Source organism: Elephas maximus, chromosome 27 (genome assembly GCF_024166365.1).
Source record: "Elephas maximus indicus isolate mEleMax1 chromosome 27, mEleMax1 primary haplotype, whole genome shotgun sequence".
In the NCBI taxonomy this organism is placed as follows: Eukaryota; Metazoa; Chordata; class Mammalia; order Proboscidea; family Elephantidae; genus Elephas; species Elephas maximus.
Window position 1 is genome coordinate 36,313,954 of NC_064845.1, and position 21,944 is coordinate 36,335,897.

Consider the following 21,944-nt stretch of genomic DNA (forward strand, 5'->3'; position numbering starts at 1 on the left):
CCATGTTCAGGTATTATGCACAATAGATGTCCTTTTTGTCTGACACATCCAAAAAGAAATCCCTCCTTGGTACACTGAGTGTACAGAAAGGCCCATTGTCTCCTGGTAGTCACTGGTGAACCATCTGGTCCACAATGGAAGGAACACACTAAATGGTTACCAGGTTGAGGCATTAACCCAAGTACCCGTCCTTCCCAGGGGTAGCTGAGATACCAGTGAACAAGACGTTTCTCATACTGACTGTTCACTCAGAGTTTATTTAAGGAATGAGGGGACATGACAAATCATAGTAGCATCTGTGTAGGAATATTTTTAAATCCTGCAGAGAGAGAGATAGGCAAGCTGAACTTTTTGCTGAGTCCCAATAACGTTTCAACAGTTGCCTTGTTTCCTGGTTTGTACTATGAAGAGGTCACTGCAGGAATAATTTCAAATGAGGAGTTCAGGAAACTCATATCTATAAGTAATTATTAAATAACAACACTTTAATTAAGAGAATTAGGCCCTTCGTCTAGGATTCAGTTTAATTACTAAATCATCACAAGACAAATGAAGATCACCCTACAGACTGCTAGGCAGATCCTTTTAAGAAGGTAAACAATATGATAAGGAAATTATGTGTAACAATTACTCACTTTATAGAATTTGCGTTCACCTGGAGGTTTACAAAATCTGCAGGTATGTCAACATAGCATGCACCTGGACAGCCATAAATGCTGCTTCTCACGGCCTACATTTATTATAAATACAACAGATTTGAAAACTCTCAATCTTTATTACCATATTCCACTTGAAAATAATTTAAAGCTGTGAAATAAACACTATTTTAATTTTAGGAGACATCCTTAGTTGGAATTAAAAAAAAATTAATTAAAATTGAAATGCCCCAAAGAAATAAGCTATTAAGCCATGAAAAGACATGGAGGAACCTTAAATAACATTGCTAAGTAAAAGAAGCCAGTATTACATACTGTATGATTCCAAACATACGACCTTCTGGAAAAGGCTAAGCTGCTGGTGAAAAGATCAGTTGTTGCCAGGGGGTCAAGAGGAGAGGGGAGGGACGACTAGGTGGAGCACAGGGCATTTTCAGGGCAGCAAAACTATTCTGTATGATACTATGATGGTGGACATTAAGCACCTGTCAAAACTCATAGGATTGTACAACACCAACAGTGAACCTTAACATATATATGATCTTTAGCTGACCATGATGCATTTATACTGGTTCATCAAATGAAACCAGTGTACCACAGTAATGTAAGGTGTTAACAGGAGAAGCAACGTGCAGGAGGGAGAGGAGCGTATGGGAACTCTCAGAACTTTCTGTACACTTTCTCTGTAAACCCGAAACTGCTCTAAAAAATAAAGCCTAGAAATTTTTTTTAATTAAATGCCCTCTATCGAGTCTATGTATGTTAAAAGATATTTTTGTTTAAAAAGGAAAGAGGTAAGTGAGACAATAGTTACTAGGGCTTTAGAACTCGTTTTCTGTCACTCTTTAACCCTAGCGATTATTCACAGGGCTCTGCACCCAGATCTTTGCTCTGTGCCAGGTACTTTCACCTGTTTCCTAATCCTAAGAATCTGGCAGAGTTTCCAGAAACTGTGAGTCAAATGGTTTCTGGAACTCAGGGTTTTAAAACAGCTCAAACAGAATGTCACATATAAATGTTGGTTAACCAAAATTCATTTATAATATGCTACTTAGCCAACTAAGAGATGGTCTTACATGCATTAGTCCTGATTTGCAAAGAAAAAAGAGGGTATAAAGGATTTCATTCTACTCTTCTCTTTTGTATAATTAAAAAAATAATAATCTAAAAAATTAAAGCACAGGAGAAACTCATCACAAAAATAACCTTATTTCGCCTCTCTGTTTCTGTAATTAAATGTAATGGCAGTGATCATCAAAGTGTGAATAGCTGTTTAATACTGTCATTTTTAACTGCCTGTGCATATTTCTAATTGTTACTTATTCTTTTGAGAATAAAAATAATGTAGGTATCAGTAACCAAAATAAGCCAGTCACTAGGAGAGCTTGTAATTAAATACTGTACCTTTTCAATAAGAGAGGGAATAGCTTCTATGCTGCTTGGCCGGGCAGAGAACTTGCTATATAATCTACAAGCTTCAACCTATGTGTGTAAAAAAAAAAAAATTACTTAAAATTCCACCCACAGATCACATTACTCTTTTAAAGGAAGACAAAACTTTAAGTCATTACTTTCTATTATATGTAGAGAAAAAATGGAGACAATGCATTAGCTATTTTTTTAAGCCTATGCAAAGCACAATCAAATTTCTGTCTCAACATAATTCAGTAAGCAAATCAAAACAAAACACTATTTTAATTCTCAGATGTAGACAAAAATGAGAAAGCTTCATAATACCCAGTGTCCCCGAGAACACAGGAAAACAAGTGCCCTCATAAGCTGCCAGTAAGAGTAAATAGAAAGGGAAGTTGACAACATCCACTAAAAATTACAATAAGCATACCCCTGGACCCAGCAATTTCAAAGCTTGGAATTATACTTCCACCGGCGCAAGAAAACATAAACTAGGGCGTTCACTAAAGCAGGGTTCTCAGTAACAAAAAACAAACAAACAAACAAAGGAACTAGTTTAATAAACTGTGGCGAATTCACAGAGGGAATGCTATGCAGCTATGTTTCAAAAAGCAGTAGTTCCCGATGTGCTAATACAGAAAGACGGCCAGTGTTAAGTGACAAAAGGCAGGTGCAGCATAATGTCCAGTATGTGATTCCGTCCACACTCCCCAGGAGACAGATACCCCCTATTCAAATCACAAACAGGATAACATGTGCATAAAAAACATTTCTGGAAAGCTACATCAGAAATTAATTAGCACTGGAGAAAAAGACAGAAGTGGTAGAAGACGTTTATTTTTAACTTTATGCCCTCTGAACCACAGGATTATTTTTTAACCATGCACATAAATTACTCTTGTTAGAAAAAGGAAAAGAGGTTTGGTGTCTCCTCAAAAGCCTGAATAAACCCCAAATCACTGCCCCAGATACTGCTGAAAAGACGATTTAGAATTCCAAGTAACAGCAGTTATTACCAATTGTCTGCTGTAACCAGAGAAAACACTGTTCCTGCCAACAGTCTGATTTTAGGAAGACAGCCCTGATAGCCTACCAGAATCAGCGAGCTGCAAAATGTACACCCAAGGAATCTTGGGTGAAATTATTTAATGCAGTCTGTGCTTAAAGGTACATATGTCAGCCTAATACAAGTCTTTTTTTTTTTTTAATTAACTTTTATTGAGCTTCAAGTGAACGTTTACAAATCAAGTCAGACTGTCACATATAAGTTTATATACACCTTACTCCATACTCCCACTTGCTCTTCCCCTAATGAGTCAGCCCTTCCAGTCTCTCCTTTCGTGACAATTTTGCCAGCTTCCAACTCTCTCTATCCTCCCATCCCCCTCCAGACAGGAGATGCCAACACAGTCTCAAGTGTCCACCTGATATAATTAGCTCACTCTTCATCAGCATCTCTCTCCTACCCACTGTCCAGTCCCTTTCATGTCTGATGAGTTGTCTTCGGGAATGGTTCCTGTCCTGGGCCAACAGAAGGTTTGGGGACCATGACCGCCGGGATTCCTCTAGTCTCAATCAGACCATTAAGTCTGGTCTTTTTATGAGAATTTGGGGTCTGCATCCCACTGATCTCCTGCTCCCTCAGGGGTTCTCTGTTGTGCTCCCTGTCAGGGCAGTCATCGGTTGTGGCCGGGCACCAACTAGTTCTCCTGGTCTCAGGATGATGTAGGTCTCTGGTTCATGTGGCCCTTTCTGTCTCTTGGGCTCATAGTTATCGTGTGACCTTGGTGTTCTTCATTCTCCTTTGATCCAGGTGGGTTGAGACCAATTGATGCATCTTAGATGGCCGCTTGTTAGCATTTAAGACCCCAGACGCCTCATTTCAAAGTGGGATGCAGAATGTTTTCATAATAGAATGATTTTGCCAATTGACTTAGAAGTCCCCTTAAGCCATGGTCCCCAAACCCCCACCCTTGTTCCGCTGACCTCTGAAGCATTCATTTTATCCCGGAAACTTCTTTGCTTTTGGTCCAGTCCAGTTGAGCTGACCTTCCATGTATTGAGTATTGTCCTTCCCTTCACCTAAAGCAGTTCTTATCTACTAATTAATCAGTAAAAAACCCTCTCCCACCCCCCTCTCCCCCCCTCGTAACCACAAAAGTATGTGTTCTTCTCAGTTTATACTATTTCTCAAGATCTTATAACAGTGGTCTTATACAATATTTGTCCTTTTGCCTCTGACTAATTCGCTCAGCATAATGCCTTCCAGGTTCCTCCATGTTATGAAATGTTTCACAGATTCGTCACTGTTCTTTATCGATGCGTAGTGTTCCATTGTGTGAATATACCACAATTTATTTATCCATTCATCCGTTGATGGACACCTTGTTTGCTTCCAGCTTTTTGCTATTGTAAACAGAGCTGCAATAAACATGGGTGTGCATGTATCTGTTCATGTGAAGGCTCTTATTTCTCTAGGGTATATTCCGAGGAGTGGGATTTCTGGGTTGTATGGTAGTTCTATTTCTAACTGTTTAAGATAACGCCAGATAGATTTCCAAAGTGGCTGTACCATTTTACATTCCCACCAGCGGTGTATAAGAGTTCCAATCTCTCCGCAGCCTCTGCAACATTTACTATTTTGTGTTTTTTGGATTAATGCCAGCCTTGTTGGAGTGAGATGGAATCTCCTCGTAGTTTGAATTTGCATTTCTCTAATGGCTAATGATCGAGAGCATTTTCTCATGTATCTGTTAGCTGCCTGAATATCTTCTTCAGTGAAGTGCGTGTTCATATCCTTTGCCCACTTCTTGATTGGGTTGTTTGTATTTTTGTGGTTGAGTTTTGACAGAATCATATAGATTTTAGAGATCAGGCGCTGGTCGGAGATGTGTCATAGCTGAAAATTCTTTCCCCGTCTGTAGGTGGTCTTTTTACTCTTTTGGTGAAGTCTTTAGATGAGCATAGGTGTTTGATTTTTAGGAGCTCCCAGTTATCTGGTTTCTCTTCGTCATTTTTGGTAATGTTTTGTATTCTGTTTATGCCTTGTATTAGGACTCCTAAGGTTGTCCCTATTTTTTCTTCCATGATCTTTATCATTTTAGTCTTTAGGTTTAGGTCTTTGATCCACTTGGAGTTAGTTTTTGTGCATGGTGTGAGGTATGGGTCCTGTTTCATTTTTTTGCAAATGGATATCCAGTTATGCCAGCACCATTTGTTAAAAAGACTATCTTTTCCCCAATTAACTGACACTGGGCCTTTGTCAAATATCAGCTGCTCATATGTGGATGGATTTATATCTGGGTTCTCAATTCTGTTCCACTGGTCTATGTGTCTGTTGTTGTACCAGTACCAGGCTGTTTTGACTACTGTGGCTGTATAATAGGTTCTGAAATCAGGTAGAGTGAGGCCTCCCACTTTCTTCTTCTTTTTCAGTAATGCTTTGCTTATCCGAGGCTTCCTTCCCTTCCATACGAAGTTGGTGATTTGTTTCTCCATCACCTTAAAAAATGACATTGGAATTTGGATCGGAAGTGCATTGTATGTATAGATGGCTTTTGGTAGAATAGACATTTTTACTATGTTAAGTCTTCCTATCCATGAGCAAGGTATGTTTTTCCACTTAAGTAGGTCCTTTTGAATTTCTTGTAGTAGAGCTTTGTAGTTTTCTTTGTATAGGTCTTTTACATCCTTGGTAAGATTTATTCCTAAGTATTTTATCTTCTTGGGGGCTACTGTGAATGGTATTGATTTGGTTATTTCCTCTTCGATGTTCTTTTTGTTGATGTAGAGGAATCCAAGTGATTTTTGTATGTTTATCTTATAACCTGAGACTCTGCCAAACTCTTCTATTAGTTTCAGTAGTTTTCTGGAGGATTCCTTGGGGTTCTCTGTGTATAAGATCATGTCATCTGCAAACAGAGATAATTTTACTTCCTCTTTGCCAATCCAGATGCCCTTTATTTCTTTGTTGAGCCTAATTGCTCTGGCTAGGACTTCTAGCACAATGTTGAATAAGAGCGGTGATAAAGGGCATCCTTGTCTGGTTCCCTTTTCTCAAGGGAAATGCTTTCAGGCTCTCTCCATCTGGAGTGATGTTGGCTGTTGGCTTTGCATAGATGCCCTTTACTATGTTGAGGAATTTTCCTTCAATTCCTATTTTGGTGAGAGTTGTTATCATAAATGGGTGTTGGACTTTGTCAAATGCCTTTTCTGCATCAATTGATAAGATCATGTGGTTTTTGTCTTTTGTTTTATTTATATGGTGGATTACATTAATGGTTTTTCTAATATTAAACCAGCCTTGCATAAAAAAATAAATCCCACTTGGTCGTGGTGAATTATTTTTTTGATATGTTGTTGAATTCTATTGGCTAGAATTTTGTTGAGGATTTTTGCATCTCTGTTCATGAGGGATATAGGTCTGTAAGTTTCTTTTTTTGTGATGTCTTTACCTGGTTTTGGTATCAGGGATATGGTGGCTTCATAGAATGAGTTGGGTAGTATTCCATCATTTTCTATGCTTTGAAATACCTTTAGTAGTAGTGGTGTTATCTCTTCTCTGAAAGTTTGGTAGAACTCTGCAGTATAGCCATCCGGGCCAGGGCTTTTTTTGGGGGGAGTTTTTTGATTACCGTTTCAATCTCTTTTTTTGTTATGGGTCTATTTAGTTGTTCCACTTCTGATTGTGTTAGTTTAGGTAGGTAGTATTTTTCCAGGAATTCATCTATTTCTTCTAGGTTTGCAAATTTGTTAGAGTACAATTTTTTGTAATAATCTGATATGATTCTTTTAATTTCAGTTGGGTCTGTTGTGATGTGGCCCTTCTCGTTTCTTATTCGGGTTATTTGTTTCCTTTCCTGTATTTCTTTAGTCAGTCTAGCCAATGGTTTATCAATTTTGTTAATTTTTTCAAAGAACCAGCTTTTGGCTTTGTTAATTCTTTCAATTGTTTTTCTGTTCTCTAATTCATTTAGTTCAGCTCTAGTTTTTATTATTTGTTTTCTTCTGGTGCCTGATGGATTCTTTTGTTGCTCACTTTCTATTTGTTCAAGTTGTCGGGACAGTTCTCTGATTTTGGCTCTTTCTTCTTTTTGTATGTGTGCATTTATCGATATAAATTGGCCTCTGAGCACTGCTTTTGCTGTGTCCCAGAGGTTTTGATAGGAAGTATTTTCATTCTCGTTGCATTCTATGAATTTCTTTATTCCCTCCTCAATGTCTTCTATAACCCAGTCTTTTTTCAGGAGGGTATTGTTCCGTTTCCAAGTATTTGATTTCTTTTCCCTAGTTTTTCTGTTGTTGATTTCTACTTTTATTGCCTTGTGGTCTGAGAAGATGCTTTGTAATATTTCGATGTTTTGGATTCTGCAAAGGTTTGTTTTATGAGCTGATATGTGGTCTATTCTAGAGAATGTTCCATGTGCGCTAGAAAAAAAAGTATACTTTGCAGCAGTTGGGTGGAGAGTTCTGTATAAGTCAATGAAGTCAAGTTTGTTGATTGTTGTAGTTAGGTCTTTCGTGTCTCTATTGAGCTTCTTACTGGATGTCCCGTCCTTCTCCGAAAGTGGTGTGTTGAAGTCTCCTACTATAATTGTGGAGGTGTCTATCTCACTTTTCAGTTCTGTTAAAATTTGATTTATGTATCTTGCAGCCCTGTCATGGGGTGCATAAATATTTAATATGGTTATATCTTCCTGATCAACTGTCCCTTTTATCATTATGTAGTGTCCTTCTTTATCCTTTGTGGTGGATTTAAGTTTAAAGTCTATTTTGTCAGAAATTAATATTGCTACTCCTCTTTTTTGCTTATTGTTTGCTTGATATATTTTTTTCCATCCTTTGAGTTTTAGTTTGTTTGTGTCTCTAAGTCTAAGGTGTGTCTCTTGTAGGCAGCATATAGACGGATCGTGTTTCTTTATGCAGTCCGAGACTCTCCATCTCTTTATTGGTGCATTTAGTCCATTTACATTCAGCGTAATTATAGATAAGTGTTTAGTGTTGTCATTTTGATGCCTTTTTATGTGTGTTGTTGACAATTTCATTTTTCCACCTACTTTTTTCTGCTGAGACTTTTCCTTTGTAAATTGTGAGATCCTCATTTTCATAGTATTTATGTTTGTTGAGTCGTTACGTTTTTCTTGGCTTTTGAGTTACGGAGTTGTTACACCTCTTTGTGGTTACCTTAATATTTACTCCTATTTTTCTAAGTAAAAACTTAACTTGTATTGTCCTATATCGACTTGTAACCCTCTCCATATGGCAGTTCTTTGCCACCTGTATTTAGTCCCTCTTTTTGATTATTGTGATCTTTTACATATTGACTTCAATGATTCCCTGTTTTGAGCATTTTTTTTTTAATTAATCTTAATTTGTTTTTGTGATTTCCCTATTTGAGTTGATATCAGGATGTTCTGTTCTGTGACCTTGTGTTGTGCTGGTATCTGATATTTTTGGTTTTCTGACCAATTTCCTTTAGTATTTCTTGTAGCTTTGGTGTGGTTTTTGCAAATTCTCTAAACTTGTGTTTATCTGTAAATATCTTAATTTCTCCTTCATATTTCAGAGAGAGTTTTGCTGGATATATGATCCTTGGCTGGCAGTCTATCTCCTTCAGTGCTCTGTATATGTCATCCCACTGCTTTCTTGCCTGCATGGTTTCTGCTGAGTAGTCTGAACTTATTCTTATTGATTCTCCTTTGAAGGAGACCTTTCTTTCCTCTCTGGCTGCTTTTAAAATTTTCTCTTTATCTTTGGTTTTGGCAAGTTTGACGATTATATGTCTTGGTGTTTTTCTTTTTGGATCAATCTTAAATGGGGTTCGATAAGCATCTTGGATAGATATCCTTTCATCTTTCATGATGTCAGGGAAGTTTTCTGTCAGCAGATCTTCAACTATTTTCTCTGTGTTTTCTGCCCTCCCTCCCTGTTCTGGGACTCCAATCACACGCAAGTTATCCTTCTTGATAGAGTCCCACATGATTCTTAGGGTTTCTTCATTTTTTTAATTCTTTTATCTGATTTTTTTTCAGCTATGTTGGTGTTAATTCCCTGGTCCTCCAGATTTCCCAGTCTGCGTACTAAATGCTCGAGTCTGCTCCTCTGACTTCCTATTGCGTTGTCTAATTCTGCAATTTTATTGTTAATCTTTTGGATTTCTGCATGCTGTCTCTCTATGGATTCTTGCAACTTATTAATTTTTCCCCTATGTTCCTGAATAATCATTTTGAGTTCTTCAACTGTTTTATCAGTGTGTTCCTTGGCTTTTTCTGCAGTTTGCCTTATTTCATTCCTGAGGACATCCCTGATGTATTGAAGCATTCTGTAAATTAGTTTTTTATATTCTGTATCTGATAATTCCAGGATTGTATCTTCATTTGGGAAAGATTTTGATTCTTTTGTTTGGGGGGTTGTAGAAGCTGTCATGGTCTTCTTCTTTCTGTGGTTTGATATCGACTGCTGTCTCCGAGCCATCACTAAGATATTGTAGTGATTTATTCTATAATTGCTCACTGAGTCTTATCTTGTTTTGTTTTCTTTCAATATACGTGGATGGGCTACTAGATTGTGCTGTCTTGTTTGTTGTAGTCCTTGATTTACTTATGACCTATTACCAGCTGGTTTGGGCTACTGCCAGATATATATGCCTGAGCCTATTCACTGTTCTTGAGTAGAATCTGATTTTGGGTCATCAAGTGTGTGCTGCACCCTAACACCTATCCACCTCGAGAAGTAGTGGTGATAGTTGTGTGCACCAGATTCTATTAGCAGCTGGGGTTCACACTCCAGGGGGGGCAGGATGCTGACAGGCTTCCCCCAAGTGTCAGTGAGGTAGGTGTGTCTCTATTCCTATAGCACCTTGGTGGGAGCACTCTGCAGCTGTACCTTAGGCCCCCAATGCAAGTGCCTCTACTGATTGGTAGGTGTCACCCTCCTTAGACCCCTAAGGCAAGAGGCTAGGTGGTCTGGGGGGAGCTTCAGCCCTCAGTTCCCTGTTGTGGGTCAGTTAGGGCTCTGTTGAATAAGCAGAGATATCAGACCTGGGAAACTTGTTTTTCCAGTAAATCCACTAAAAAAAATGCAGTCAGATCCCTATCAGAACTGCCTTTGCATTATAACAGCCACCTTGTTCCCTGTAAGGATGAAAGCCCGAGATTTGGATTATATATGCCTGGCTGGAGCTGGTTCTGTGTTTTTAGTCCAATTAGGGAAGGATTTTTGGTCCCTGGGTTTTTTGTGGTTGCTTCTCTCAGGCCAGAAGATTGGGTTAGGAAAAGACCAAAAAAAAAAAAAAAAAAAAGGAAAAGCAAAGCCGCGGAGCTGGAGCCGTTCTCCCTCTGGCTCAGGAAATTCCAATGAAGTCGCCTGGGAAGGGGAGGGGAGGGTTCAGAAAAACAGGAGAGTAGCACCCCGGAATATAGCCAAAGTTGCTTATCTTGCTTGGGATGACTATTTTATCTGAGATTCCCGAGGGGCGTGTCGCCTATGTGTGCTGGCTCTGTGGAGATTGTCCCCGAGGGTCTGGCCAGCTGAAGCCGCGTTCAGATCCTCCGCTGCCAGTCCAAAGCCCAGTGTCAAGGTTCCCCTGCTGGGACGCTGCACTCCCGGCTCCAAAATCAGTCGCTGCCTCCCGGGGACTTCTCGTCCCGCCAGCCACGTCGCCACGCCACCCCCGCGGACCGGCTGGGTCCCCTCCCGGGGTTAGTTCAGGGGAGTAGGGCTGCGCCCCATGTTTGCGCCATGACAAGATGCCGTGTTCAGCTCCCCTGTGCCCAGTCCAGAGCCTGGCGCCAAGGTTCCCCAGCTGGGACGCTGCACTCCCGGCTCCAAAACCAGTTGCTGCCTCCCGGGGACTTCTCCTCCCACCAGCTGTGTCGCCGTGCCGCCCGAGCGGACCAGCTGGGCCCCCTCCCAGGGTCAGTTCAGGGGGGTAGGGCTGCGCCCCGTGTTTGCGCCATCACAAGATGTTGTGTTCAGCTCCCCTGGGCCCAGTCCTAAGCCCGGTGCCAAGGTTACCTGACTGGGATGCTGGCTCCAGGCTCCGAAAACAATCACTGCTTCCCCGTAGTTGTTCGTTCTCCGTCTCTGTCACTCAGGTCAACTCTTTAAATCTGTGTTTGTTGTTCGGGGTTCGTAGATTGTCATGTATGTGATCGATTCACTTGTTTTTCCGAGTCTTTGTTGCAAGAGGGATCTGAGGTAGCGTCTACCTAGTCAGCCATCTTGGCCCCCCACACTAATACAAGTCTTTAATATCTCTATTCCTTTCTAGACTATAAAACTCTGTAAGGGCAGGAAGAGGATGTATCTTGTTTACTCTGTAACCACAGTCACTAGGCACAATCAATATTTACTGACTCATTTTAACTGCAACCAATTTTATGCTACATTCCTTTGGGCAGTGATAGTAGTTCATCTCTTTTAACACTCACCTTAGTTTGGGAAAATAAAGCCATGTCATCAGCAAAATTTACTTTTTATTTACTTTAGCAAAACAACATGTTTTCAATTTTTTGAACAATTAAATCAGGTTTAACTCTAAGTTAAAAGGTAAAGAAACTATGTCACAGCCTTTCTTTAAACTCTTTGGTCGTTTTATTTAATGTAATAAATTTCTTTGGGTTTCCTTTTCAGGAAAAAAGGCTTCTAAGGGACATTATCCTCTGCTTTCTTTCTTCGTCTATACAATTTTTGCAGTAATCTACATCTCCCTTTAAATAATTTATCTGCTGTGCTTGTTTTACAAATATATCAGCATCTTTTAAATCACTGTTATTTTCTATCAATAACTAAGCGTAACTTTATTCCCTTTCAAAAGTATAAAAATTCCATTTTTGCACTAACTTATACCAGAGTCGGAAGGAGCCTTGGTGGTGCAGTGGTTAAGTGCTCAGCTGCTAACTGAAAGGTTGGTAGTTTGAACCCACCAGCTGCCCCATGGGAGGAAGATGTGGCAATCTGCTGTGGAAAAGATTACAGCCTTGGAGATCCCATGGGGCAGCTCTACTCCGTCCTATAGAGTCACTATGAGTTGGAATCGACTCGACGGCAAGGCGTTTGGTTTTGGGTTTATACCACAGTCTAGTATTTTATATTAGTGTATCACATACAAAATTCTATGTTTATATTCTGAAGTTCTCATGATGATTCCTGATATACAAACCTATCCACCATGAATTACTTTGTTTTTAACTTTGTCCTGTAAATGTTCAAACGTATTTATATCTTAAGTGTCAATCATTTACTCCTGCCTATTTGCTTTCTACAATTATTCTTAAAACTGCAGCATCTCGTTGACAAGTTTTCAGGTTTTTTTTAAATCTTGAAATACTTTCCTTCGGTTTTCTAAAATAAAAATGAACTTGTCCAGGGTTTGTTTCTGTTGCGGTTAGCTGCTGTTGAGTCTACTCCAACTCACGGTGACCCCACATACAACAGGACGAAATGCTGCCCAGTCCTGTGCCATTTTCACAATCATTGGTATGCTCAAGTTCACTGCTGCAGTCACTGTGTATCCTGAGTGTCTTCCAACCTAGAGGGCTCACCTGCCAGCACTGTATCAGACAATATTCTGTTATGATCCATAGGGTTTTCACTGGCTAATTTTCAGAAATAGATCACCAGGCCTTTCTTCTTAGTCTGTCATAGTCTGGAAGCTCCAGTGAAACCTAACCACCATGAACAACTCTGATGGTATTTGAAATATTGGTGGCACAGTTTCCATCATCACAGTAACAACATGCAAGCCACCAGGTGGGTGGTGGGCCCAGGATCTACTGGTATTCATTTTGAGTAAGATTTTTTCTCTGAACTTTTCACTTCTCTAACATCTGAGAGGCATAGCTTAAAATTATTTTCATTCCTGTATATCTTTAACTCTTAGAGGAACTTATTTCAGAGTTTAAAAGCTTGTCAGAAAGGTGTATTTCTTCAAAAACCAACCCTAACTAAGGCCTAAAAGCTCTTTCTCAATATTCACCCTGAGACTGTTTTTTAGTTCAGGAGAATTACCTTTAAATTCTCTTAGGAACCTCTATTTTATTTGTATTAATTTTTATTTTGCAAACACGGCTTTTTAATTTTTTCCTCATAACTCTTACTGTGTGTAACTGCGCTACGTGCTCTAGAGGAAAAGTCTTAGAGTTGGGTACCTGAGGAAACTCCTGGAAGGCTCCCATTGTTTCCTGACTTCTTTCAGAGGAACCACCGATCACAAGCAAGGGCCTGAAATATTAATTTTTAAAAACAGAATTAAATTTCCCTTTAAAATTGTAGATAAAGATTTAGGGTGTAACCTGATACGAGAGAACCTTTCCTCAAAAAATCCGAAATTTGTAATAACTGTTTTTCCTCTTTCCCCCTTTTTAGATGCTGGCCCTAACTGCTAAGTGTGGTAATATAAACTGAATTTTTATACTCTTCCTATTATTCCTGGGATGGGATGAAGGGAGAAGAAATTTTACACTTTCCTATGTTAGTCTACTTGAAAATGACAGAGAAAGCGACATTGCTCAGCAATAAAATTCTTACTCTTCAAAAGGGAAAAAAAGAATATTGCAAACCTAAAACTGCTCAAGAAATAAACTTTAAAAAAAAACGGTTTGGAAAAATGTATTTCTTAAAATTCTAAAATGAATTTTTCCAACTGAGTAAATTCAAGTATTATAACTTTATTTTTTTATATACTGCCTCCCAGAATTTTTTAAAATGGTCTCTTCAAAGAGTATAACTAAACAACAAAATAATGTAACGAAAGGGATTTCTGCTTATTCTGAAGCATTATACATATGACTTATCTCAAAACAAGTGAGAATATCAGATAAAATACAGTAGTCAATAATGATATAAAATGGTCCTCAACAAACGTTCTTAAGTTTAAGGAGGCTAAAGAGCCACGACAATTACATGCCACGCATCACTTAAGACAAGATCCTGTGCTGGAGAAAAAATAATGCTCTTTATAAAGGACATTATTCGGTCAACCGACAAAATTAGAATACAGATGGCAGAGTAGATAAAAAGTATTGTATCAATGCTAAATTTAACTGAGTTCCTAATTCTACTGGTCAGAACATCTCTATTCTTAGGCAAGATACACTGAAGTATTTAGGGCTAGACAGCCCCTATCCTCAAACATTTCAGAAAAAAATATTATGTGTGGGTATTATCTACCTAGAAGCCCTGGTGGTACACTGGTTAATATGCTCGGCTGTTAACTAAAAGGTTGGCGGTTTGAACCCACCAGCCACTCTGTGAGTGAAAGATGTAGCAGTCTGCTTTCGTAAAGATTACCAAACCAAAAAACCAAACCCAGCGCTGTCAAGTCGATTCCAACTCATAGCGACCCTATAGGACAGAGTAGAACTGCCCCATAGAGTTTCCAAGGAGCACCTGGCGGATTTGAACCGCCAACCTGTTAGTTAACAGCCGTAGCACTTAGCCACTACGCCACCAGGGTTTCCTCGTAAAGATTACAGCCTTAGAAGCCCTATGGGACAGTTCTACTCTGTCCTACAAGGTTGCTATGAATTGGAATCGACTTTACAGTTTGGTTTCGGTTTATCTACCTAAATATTTGTCTGTGTATCTATGTATCCATCCATCCAGAAAGAACAAATGATAAAGCAAATGAGATAACAATGTCAACAATAAGTGAAACTGAATAAAAGTCTATACAAGGGTTCTCTGTACTGTTTATTCTTATTCTTGCAACTTTTCTGTAAGTTTGAAATTATTTCCAAAAAAGAAATCTAAAATTAGTAAGTACATATAAAGTATATACATATTACACATACCCAGTAGGATTTTATTTATTATTAGATATGCACAAATACTTCGTGAAGAAAAAAAAAAATTAGCAACAATGATCAGATGTCATTTAATCTCTTTGAGCATCAATTCTTTATCTGTAACATACGGGGATAGGAAATCTCCAACAGCCCTTAGAGTTCTAAAGTCTATGGTTCCAGAAGCTTCAAAAGTATGTGAGGCAGAAATACTGGTATCTACATTTCTTCCTAAGAACTTTATGTTCTAATTATCACCACGAAATCTGTGCCAGAGAAGATAAAGTGTCAAACCTGCTCAACAGGATGAGGAAATCAAGCACTGTGGCCTTAACTAAGCATTCCCTTCAGCCACCCCAGCTCGGATCAGTGCTTCCTCCACTCAGTAAAATCAGGGACATTTTTAAGAGATGGTTTTCAATAATGATTTGATTACCAACAGTTCATGTTTGCATTTGCCATACCACCCAAGGCGTGGATGAGACCTGGGCCAGAAACCACAAGGCATACTCCTGGCCTAGAAGCAAAACAAAATTATTAAAAGTGGTCAAATACAACGACTGATTCAGAAGGACATATAGGTCTTTACTACCATCGGCAAAACAAAAATTAGAATATTATTTCAATTAAAAAACAAGAAAAAGATTATATCACTCTTTCTTCAATAATTAAGACGGTATCTTCACATTGTTTCACTAGTCTCTCCACATTTTGCACCTAATATATCGGGGCTAAAAGGAGCCCCGGTGGTACAGTGACTGAGAGCTCAGCTGCTAAACAAAAGGTCGGCAGTTTGAATCAACTAATTGCTCCTTGGAAACTCTATGGGAAGTCTACTCTGTCCTATAGGGTCGCTATGAGTTAGAATCGACTGGACGGCAACGGGTTCACATTGAGGCTAAACAAAGTGGACTGCATACAGGGCAATTTATTTTACTGCTGAGTAAATTCTTGTTGAGGGGGGAAGGCTTTTTCATTTCTTATCAAATAAATAGAACGTCAAATGATCTTTCAGACAAAAGTAATTCTGAAATGGAGTGTTATGCCCCAAATCTCTTTACTGAGCATGGGAACTTTACCCGGGATGCAACTCTTTTACAATTTCTTTAGAAGCTCTGGTTAAGACAGTCTTTAAAAGGACCTTAACTATCACCAAGTACATTAAACTTCTAGAACAGTGTTATATAATTCTCTGCAATAATGGAGATGTTATATAGTTACACAGTCTGACACGGTAGCCATACTTGACATTGAGAAGTGCAATTGAGAAACTATAGTTCAAATATTTAATTTTAATGAATTTAAATTCAAATGTAAATAGCCACACGTGGCTAGTGGCTACCATACTGGACAGTGCAGTTCTAGAAGTACATTTAAGTAAAAAAGTTTTTAAAAAAGTATATTATAGTCATTTTGTAGGCTACGGTATTTATGACTCTGTATTGAAAGGTCTTCCAGGCCAAATTGTTCACATGCAAATAAAGTAACAGAAAATGGGGGTCAGGATATTGTTATTTGGATGGCCTATTTTCCTCGAGCTGAAACTCAGAAGGTTCCTATCAGACAAGAAGGACTAATCTGTTTAAAAAAAAAAAAAAAATTTTTTTTTTTTTTTTTTTTTACAGGCTTTGGAACTTTACTACTTTCTGTCTTTTAGTATTTAATTACTAATTTCATTTTTGGAAAGAAAATTTTATTAAAGCTAACATAAACAAAAAAAAAAGTATGATACTAATTACAGCTTAAGTCCAGACTCTGCTTTGAAAGACACGTGTGTGTAGAAATAAAAACGTGAAGAAATTATAACCAAGTATTAACAGCTATGGGATTATGTGTGATTTTAGTTTTCTTCCTTAGACTTTTCTGAATTTTCCAGGTTTTCTAAAATGGACTTTTGTTTTTGTTTTAAATAAAACAAGGGTGAGTGATTAGGTAACATGGAAACACACTATAAAATCTGTGGAACAAGCCCCCCGGCCCCCAGTCATGTTTTTGAGCTGAGCATTTTTGTACGAAGCATGCTGAAGTGGTTATGCGATCCAAGTCAAGGCAAGACTCATCTGACCTTCAGCGGTTCACCCTGCAAATGGCAACGTGTTCCATCCTAAGACACCCTTGTCTGGTACTCATTATCATTCTTTGAACTGACCCTCAGAGAGCTCAAAATTTCCTTCTTTTTCTTCACTAATAACATCTATAATCTTTTCAAAGCAACTAATTCTTCAACTGAGAATTCTAAGAGTTCTACCCAAAAATGTTAAAGTTTAAAAAAAAAAAAAAAAAACAGATTTTTGCTCACCTGCCTGTCAGATATCCAATGGCAGAAGCTGCATAACAAGCCTACAAAGAAAGAACACCAGGACTTAAACATATTGGGATCCTTAGAGTCTGTGTACGAGAATAATTTACTACCAAGCAAGAGTGGAGCTCTGGTAACACAGTGGTTAAGAGCTCAGCTGCTAACCAAAAGGTCAGCAGTTCGAATCCACTAGCTGCTCCTTGGAAATGCTATGGGGCAGTTCTACTCTGTCCTATAGGGTCGCTATGAGTCGCGTGGGTTTGGTTTTCGGTTTTAAGCAAGAGAATAGGATCTAATGGTAAAACAGGAATTGAAATGCTTCCCATTTTACCAAGAAATCATCTACCCATAATTTTCAAATAATGGTTTAGCTACCTAATCTAGTTTTTAGTCTTTCAAGAAATTTCTCCATTTCACCTACATTATTCATAATATCCTCTTATGATTCTTTTAAATATCTGCAGGCTCAGCAGGAATGTCTTCTTTATTCTTGGTATTGGTGCTGTGTATTTTCTTTCTTTTATTTGTCATCAGTCTTAATAGGGATTTATCAAATTTATAAAAAAATTTTTTTTTTATTAAACTTTATCAAAGAACTAATTTTTGGCTTTGTTGATTTTTACTGCTATTTTTTGTTTTTCAATTTCACTAATTTCTGCTCTTATATTTACTATTTAACTCTTCATTTTTGGTTTAGTTTGCTTTTCTTTTTCTTGGAATGTAAGTTTACAGCATTGGTTTTTCACCTTCTTTACTAACAGATTCACTTAGAGCTATGCCCTCTAGGAACAGCTTTAGCTGTATCCTGTATCATTCAATTCAAAATATGTTCTATTTCCCACTGTAATTTCTTCTTCAACCCGCTGGTTAATTAGGATCTGTAGTGATATCCCTATTTTTTCATTTTCATTCTTGATACTGGTCATTGTGTTTTGCTTTTATTCTTGATCTGTCTTGCTTGAGGTTTATTGAGTCTATCAATCTTAAATATTTACAAAATACCAACACGTGTGCCACTTAATTTTCAAACGTTTGGAGACTTTCTGGTTATCTTTCTGTTATTAATTTCTAATTGATTTTCAGTTTACATACACTGTATGTTTTCAATTCTTGGAAATTTGTTGAGACTTCCTTAACGGCCTGCTTATGGCTCATTTTTAATTTTATGCTGTATTTCAGCTCATAATCAGGAAGCACAAGGAGACACTAAATTATATAAATACAAGAAAACCTGCAAAAATGCCAAATACCCTCTCAAACGCATCCTTCTTCTTCATCTGAGATATCACTTTACCCAGTAGCATCGCTTCACATTTTTATAGAAATAAGTTGGGTACTTTCTAGCCTTCATTCAGCTTTAAACACGGTATACTGAACCTGAATCCGCATTTAAAAAAAAAAAAAACCAAACCTGTTGCTGGCAAGGAAAGCCTGGTGGCATAATGATTAAGACCAAAAGGTCAGCAGTTCGAATCTACCAGGCGCTCCTTGGAAACTCTATGGAGCAGTTCTACTCTGTCCTATAGGGTCACTATGAGTCAGAATCAACTCGACGGCAAAGGGATTTTACAGGTTCAAGTTGCTATCAAGTCAATTCCAACTCTTAGTGGCCCTACAGGACAGAGTAGAACTGCCCATAGGGTTTCCAGGGCTGAAATCTTTATGGTAGCAGACTGCCGCATCTTTCTCCAGCGAAGCACCTTGTGGGTTCGAACCGCCCATTTTCAGTTAGCAGCCACAGGGTTAACCACTGCACCACCAGGGCTCCTCCAAACCCACATTAAGGACACCAATATAAAAAATAAAAATAAATTTTTATGAATCATAATCTTAACTGACACCACTGCATATGCCCAACTAAGAAACTGCAAAAAGGCTCTGCTTTTTTTCTGTGGTGCTACTCTCTATCAGCCAATCTTTGGCCCTACTCTTTTTCCTTTTGCATATAAGGCCAAATTCACACAGGAGAATAAGACAATGCTTGAGATATGAAGGTTCCCTGCTGGCGCAGTAGTTAAGTATCTGAAAGCTAAACAAAAAGTTGGCAGTTCAAATCCACCAGCCACTCCTTGGAAACCCTATGGGGCAGTTCTGCTTTGTCCTGTAGGGTCACTATGAGTCAGAATCGACTTGACACAACGGGCTTTTTTGGAGACACGAAAGTACACAAAACAAAACATCTGATGCAATAAGAACACTCAGTCGTGGCGACTGCATGTGTGCAGAGTAGAAATGCTCAATAGGGTTTTCAAGGCTGTGGTTTTTCAGAAGCAGATCACCAGGCCTGTCTTCCAAGCCACCTCTGGGGGGGTTCGAACCACCAACCTTTCGGCTAGTAGCCAAGCACTTAACTGTTTGCACCACTCAGGGATTCTCCAACTAAGTTTATAGAGACTGAAATAAAACTCCAAGCTGGATTCTATCTTCTGGCTCCTTCCCTCTGTCTGATTCTCCCTCATGGCAAACTCATGTGTTACAGAGTAGAACTGTTTCCATAAAGATTACAGCCAAGGGTTTTCTTGGCTGTAATCTTTATGGAAGCGGATCATCAAACCTTTCCTCCACAGCATTGCTGGGTGGTTTGAACTGCCAACTTTTAGGTTAGTAGTCAAGTGCCAGCCATTTACGCCACCCAGGGACCTTCATACTCTGTACTACCTTCAAAATCACCTTACTGACGTACAAATCTCCCACCTGTTTAGAAAATCCTTTAAAGTCTATCTATTGCCTATTGAATAAAGTCTGAACTCCTCTTCCAGCTAGAGAAGACTCTCCACAGCCTCCCCTCAGCCTTCCCATCTAGTCTTACAGCCCACGCTTTTGAGATACCTTGGACCAGCATGAACAAACACTACCTCTATAAGTAATCTCTGTCCCGCTCATAGAAAACTGGTAGCTTTCTCTGTGCTACTACTGCCCCTTATACATACGTTAAACCAGTTATCAAACTAGATAAAAGCTTTTTCTGTATGTCTTGCCCTCACCCTCCCAGACTCTGATCAACTTGAAAGTCAAGACTAAACCCCACTCCTTCTTTACAGCCTCTGTCTCCCACAGGTAAGCAGCACAGTACCAGGTACATAACACACACTCATTAAATGTTTGCTGTATGAAGAACTAATCAGTAGCAGATTTCCCACCTCTAGAAAAACAGTAAAATATAGGTCCCATTAATAAGTCAATAGCTTCATCTTCCCATACAGATGAAAGACACAGTGTTGTCCCAACCGGTAAAAGTAAAAGGTAGAAGCAACAGAAACTCAAGACTTCAAGAAACTTGGAAGTTTTAAGGGTAAAAAAAAAAAACTCTCACCTTGTAGATAAGGAATGTCATTCAATTAATAGAAAATGTATTAAACACTTACATCATCAAAAGCCCCAGCCAAACCAGGCACTGTAAGGGACAGAATAACCAACGAACCACAACTCCAGCTCTCTAGGGGCTCACACCTGATTGCAGAAGCAAGGCACCAGCCAGGAGGTAAAGAGTGGCAAGAGCCTGAATTAGAGTGTAACAGTGTGAGTGAAAAGCGGCAATATTTAACTGAAGATGGACTGAGTGGACATGACAAGGTAGAAGCGGATCCTCAATCTTTTAAGCCAATGTTGCTGAAGTAAGGGTGAGGCCGGGCTGACAGAGGAAAAACTGAGACTTGGCTGACAAATGATCCTATCTTCCTCCAAACAAGCCTGAGAAACGTAGTGGTGTGACGTGGTAGAAAGAGCACTGGACTGGGATTTTCAACATCTGAGTTCCAACTGTGCCTCCGCCATTTGTGATATCCTTCAAGTAGCCAAACCACCTATGATATAACGAGAAAGTTGGGGTTCATTCATTCATTCCGCAGGCATCCCTCTAAGCACTGGGAGTACAGCTAGCTAAGCAGAGAAGAAATAACCTCCCTGCTCTCCTGGAGCTCACAGCCTAATGGAGAAGTCAGACCATACACAAATAAAACACAGAAACGTGCTGTCTTGGAGAAAGAACATCTAGAATGCTCCTTAGGAGTGAGGATGGTGAGACTTTGTCTCACGCACTTTGGACATGTTACCAGGAGGGACTGGTCCCTAGAGAAGGACATCATACTTGCTAGAGAGTCAGTGGAGAAGGGGAAGACCTTCAGTGAAACGGAGTGACACAGTGGCTGCAACAATGAGCTCAAGCATAACAACGATCATGAGGATGGTGCAGGACGGGGCAGCGTTTCGTTCTGTTGTACACAGGGTCACTATGAATCAGAAGCGACTCGAGGACACCTAACAACAACAATGGAGAGTGACAGTGAACTACAGGGCACTCAGGTTCAGACTGGGAAATTGTCCCTTCCAATTCTGACACTCTAGATTTGGCAACGCAGGACAGTGGTTAAGAGCACGGACTCTGGACCTAGAATGTCCAAGTTCAAATGCTGGCTCTGACACTGTCAGCTGTGTCAGCTTGGGCAAGTTACCCTAACCTTTGCTGTCTCACTTCTCACCTGTCAAGTACGATTAACAATAGTTCTGGCCTCATAGGACTATTTTGATTAAGATGTGTAAAGCACAGTAACAGTGGCAAGTGCTAAATGGATACAATGACCATTTGCCATTATTGTTGATTACTCCCAATAATGCATTTAACTCCCTGCATTCATACTCACCGCTTGCTCGTTCCTCATGCCAATGTACCTGATACCCAGGCCCTGCGCAGCCACGGCGATTTCGGTCACTGGGATGCCTACGATGCCAAACATGTACTCCACACCCTGGGGGCCGGAGAATAGAGGAATAAACGCCCGGGGCCCGCCACAG

At 39.3% G+C, this 21,944-nt stretch overlaps 1 protein-coding gene across 8 annotated transcripts in view; it reads right to left on the reverse strand.

The window, feature by feature from the left end:
* Nucleotides 1-21,944, reverse strand: part of HACL1 (2-hydroxyacyl-CoA lyase 1) — a 71,459-nt gene that overhangs the window by 48,996 nt on the left and 519 nt on the right. For 4 of the 8 annotated variants that reach the window (XM_049870983.1, XM_049870982.1, XM_049870981.1 and 1 more), the window contains exons 2-7: nucleotides 21,794-21,898; nucleotides 17,154-17,194; nucleotides 15,291-15,371; nucleotides 13,220-13,292; nucleotides 2,061-2,138; nucleotides 636-730 (exon numbers count right to left, since the gene is read on the reverse strand). In XM_049870983.1, coding sequence (XP_049726940.1) covers nucleotides 636-730; nucleotides 2,061-2,138; nucleotides 13,220-13,292; nucleotides 15,291-15,371; nucleotides 17,154-17,194; nucleotides 21,794-21,886 — 461 coding nt within the window. In that variant the 5' untranslated portion in view covers nucleotides 21,887-21,898. Of the gene's footprint in view, nucleotides 1-635; nucleotides 731-2,060; nucleotides 2,139-13,219; nucleotides 13,293-15,290; nucleotides 15,372-17,153; nucleotides 21,899-21,944 lie in introns of those variants that run through there. The other 4 variants (XM_049870985.1, XM_049870987.1, XM_049870986.1 and 1 more) reach the window with 4 other exon arrangements.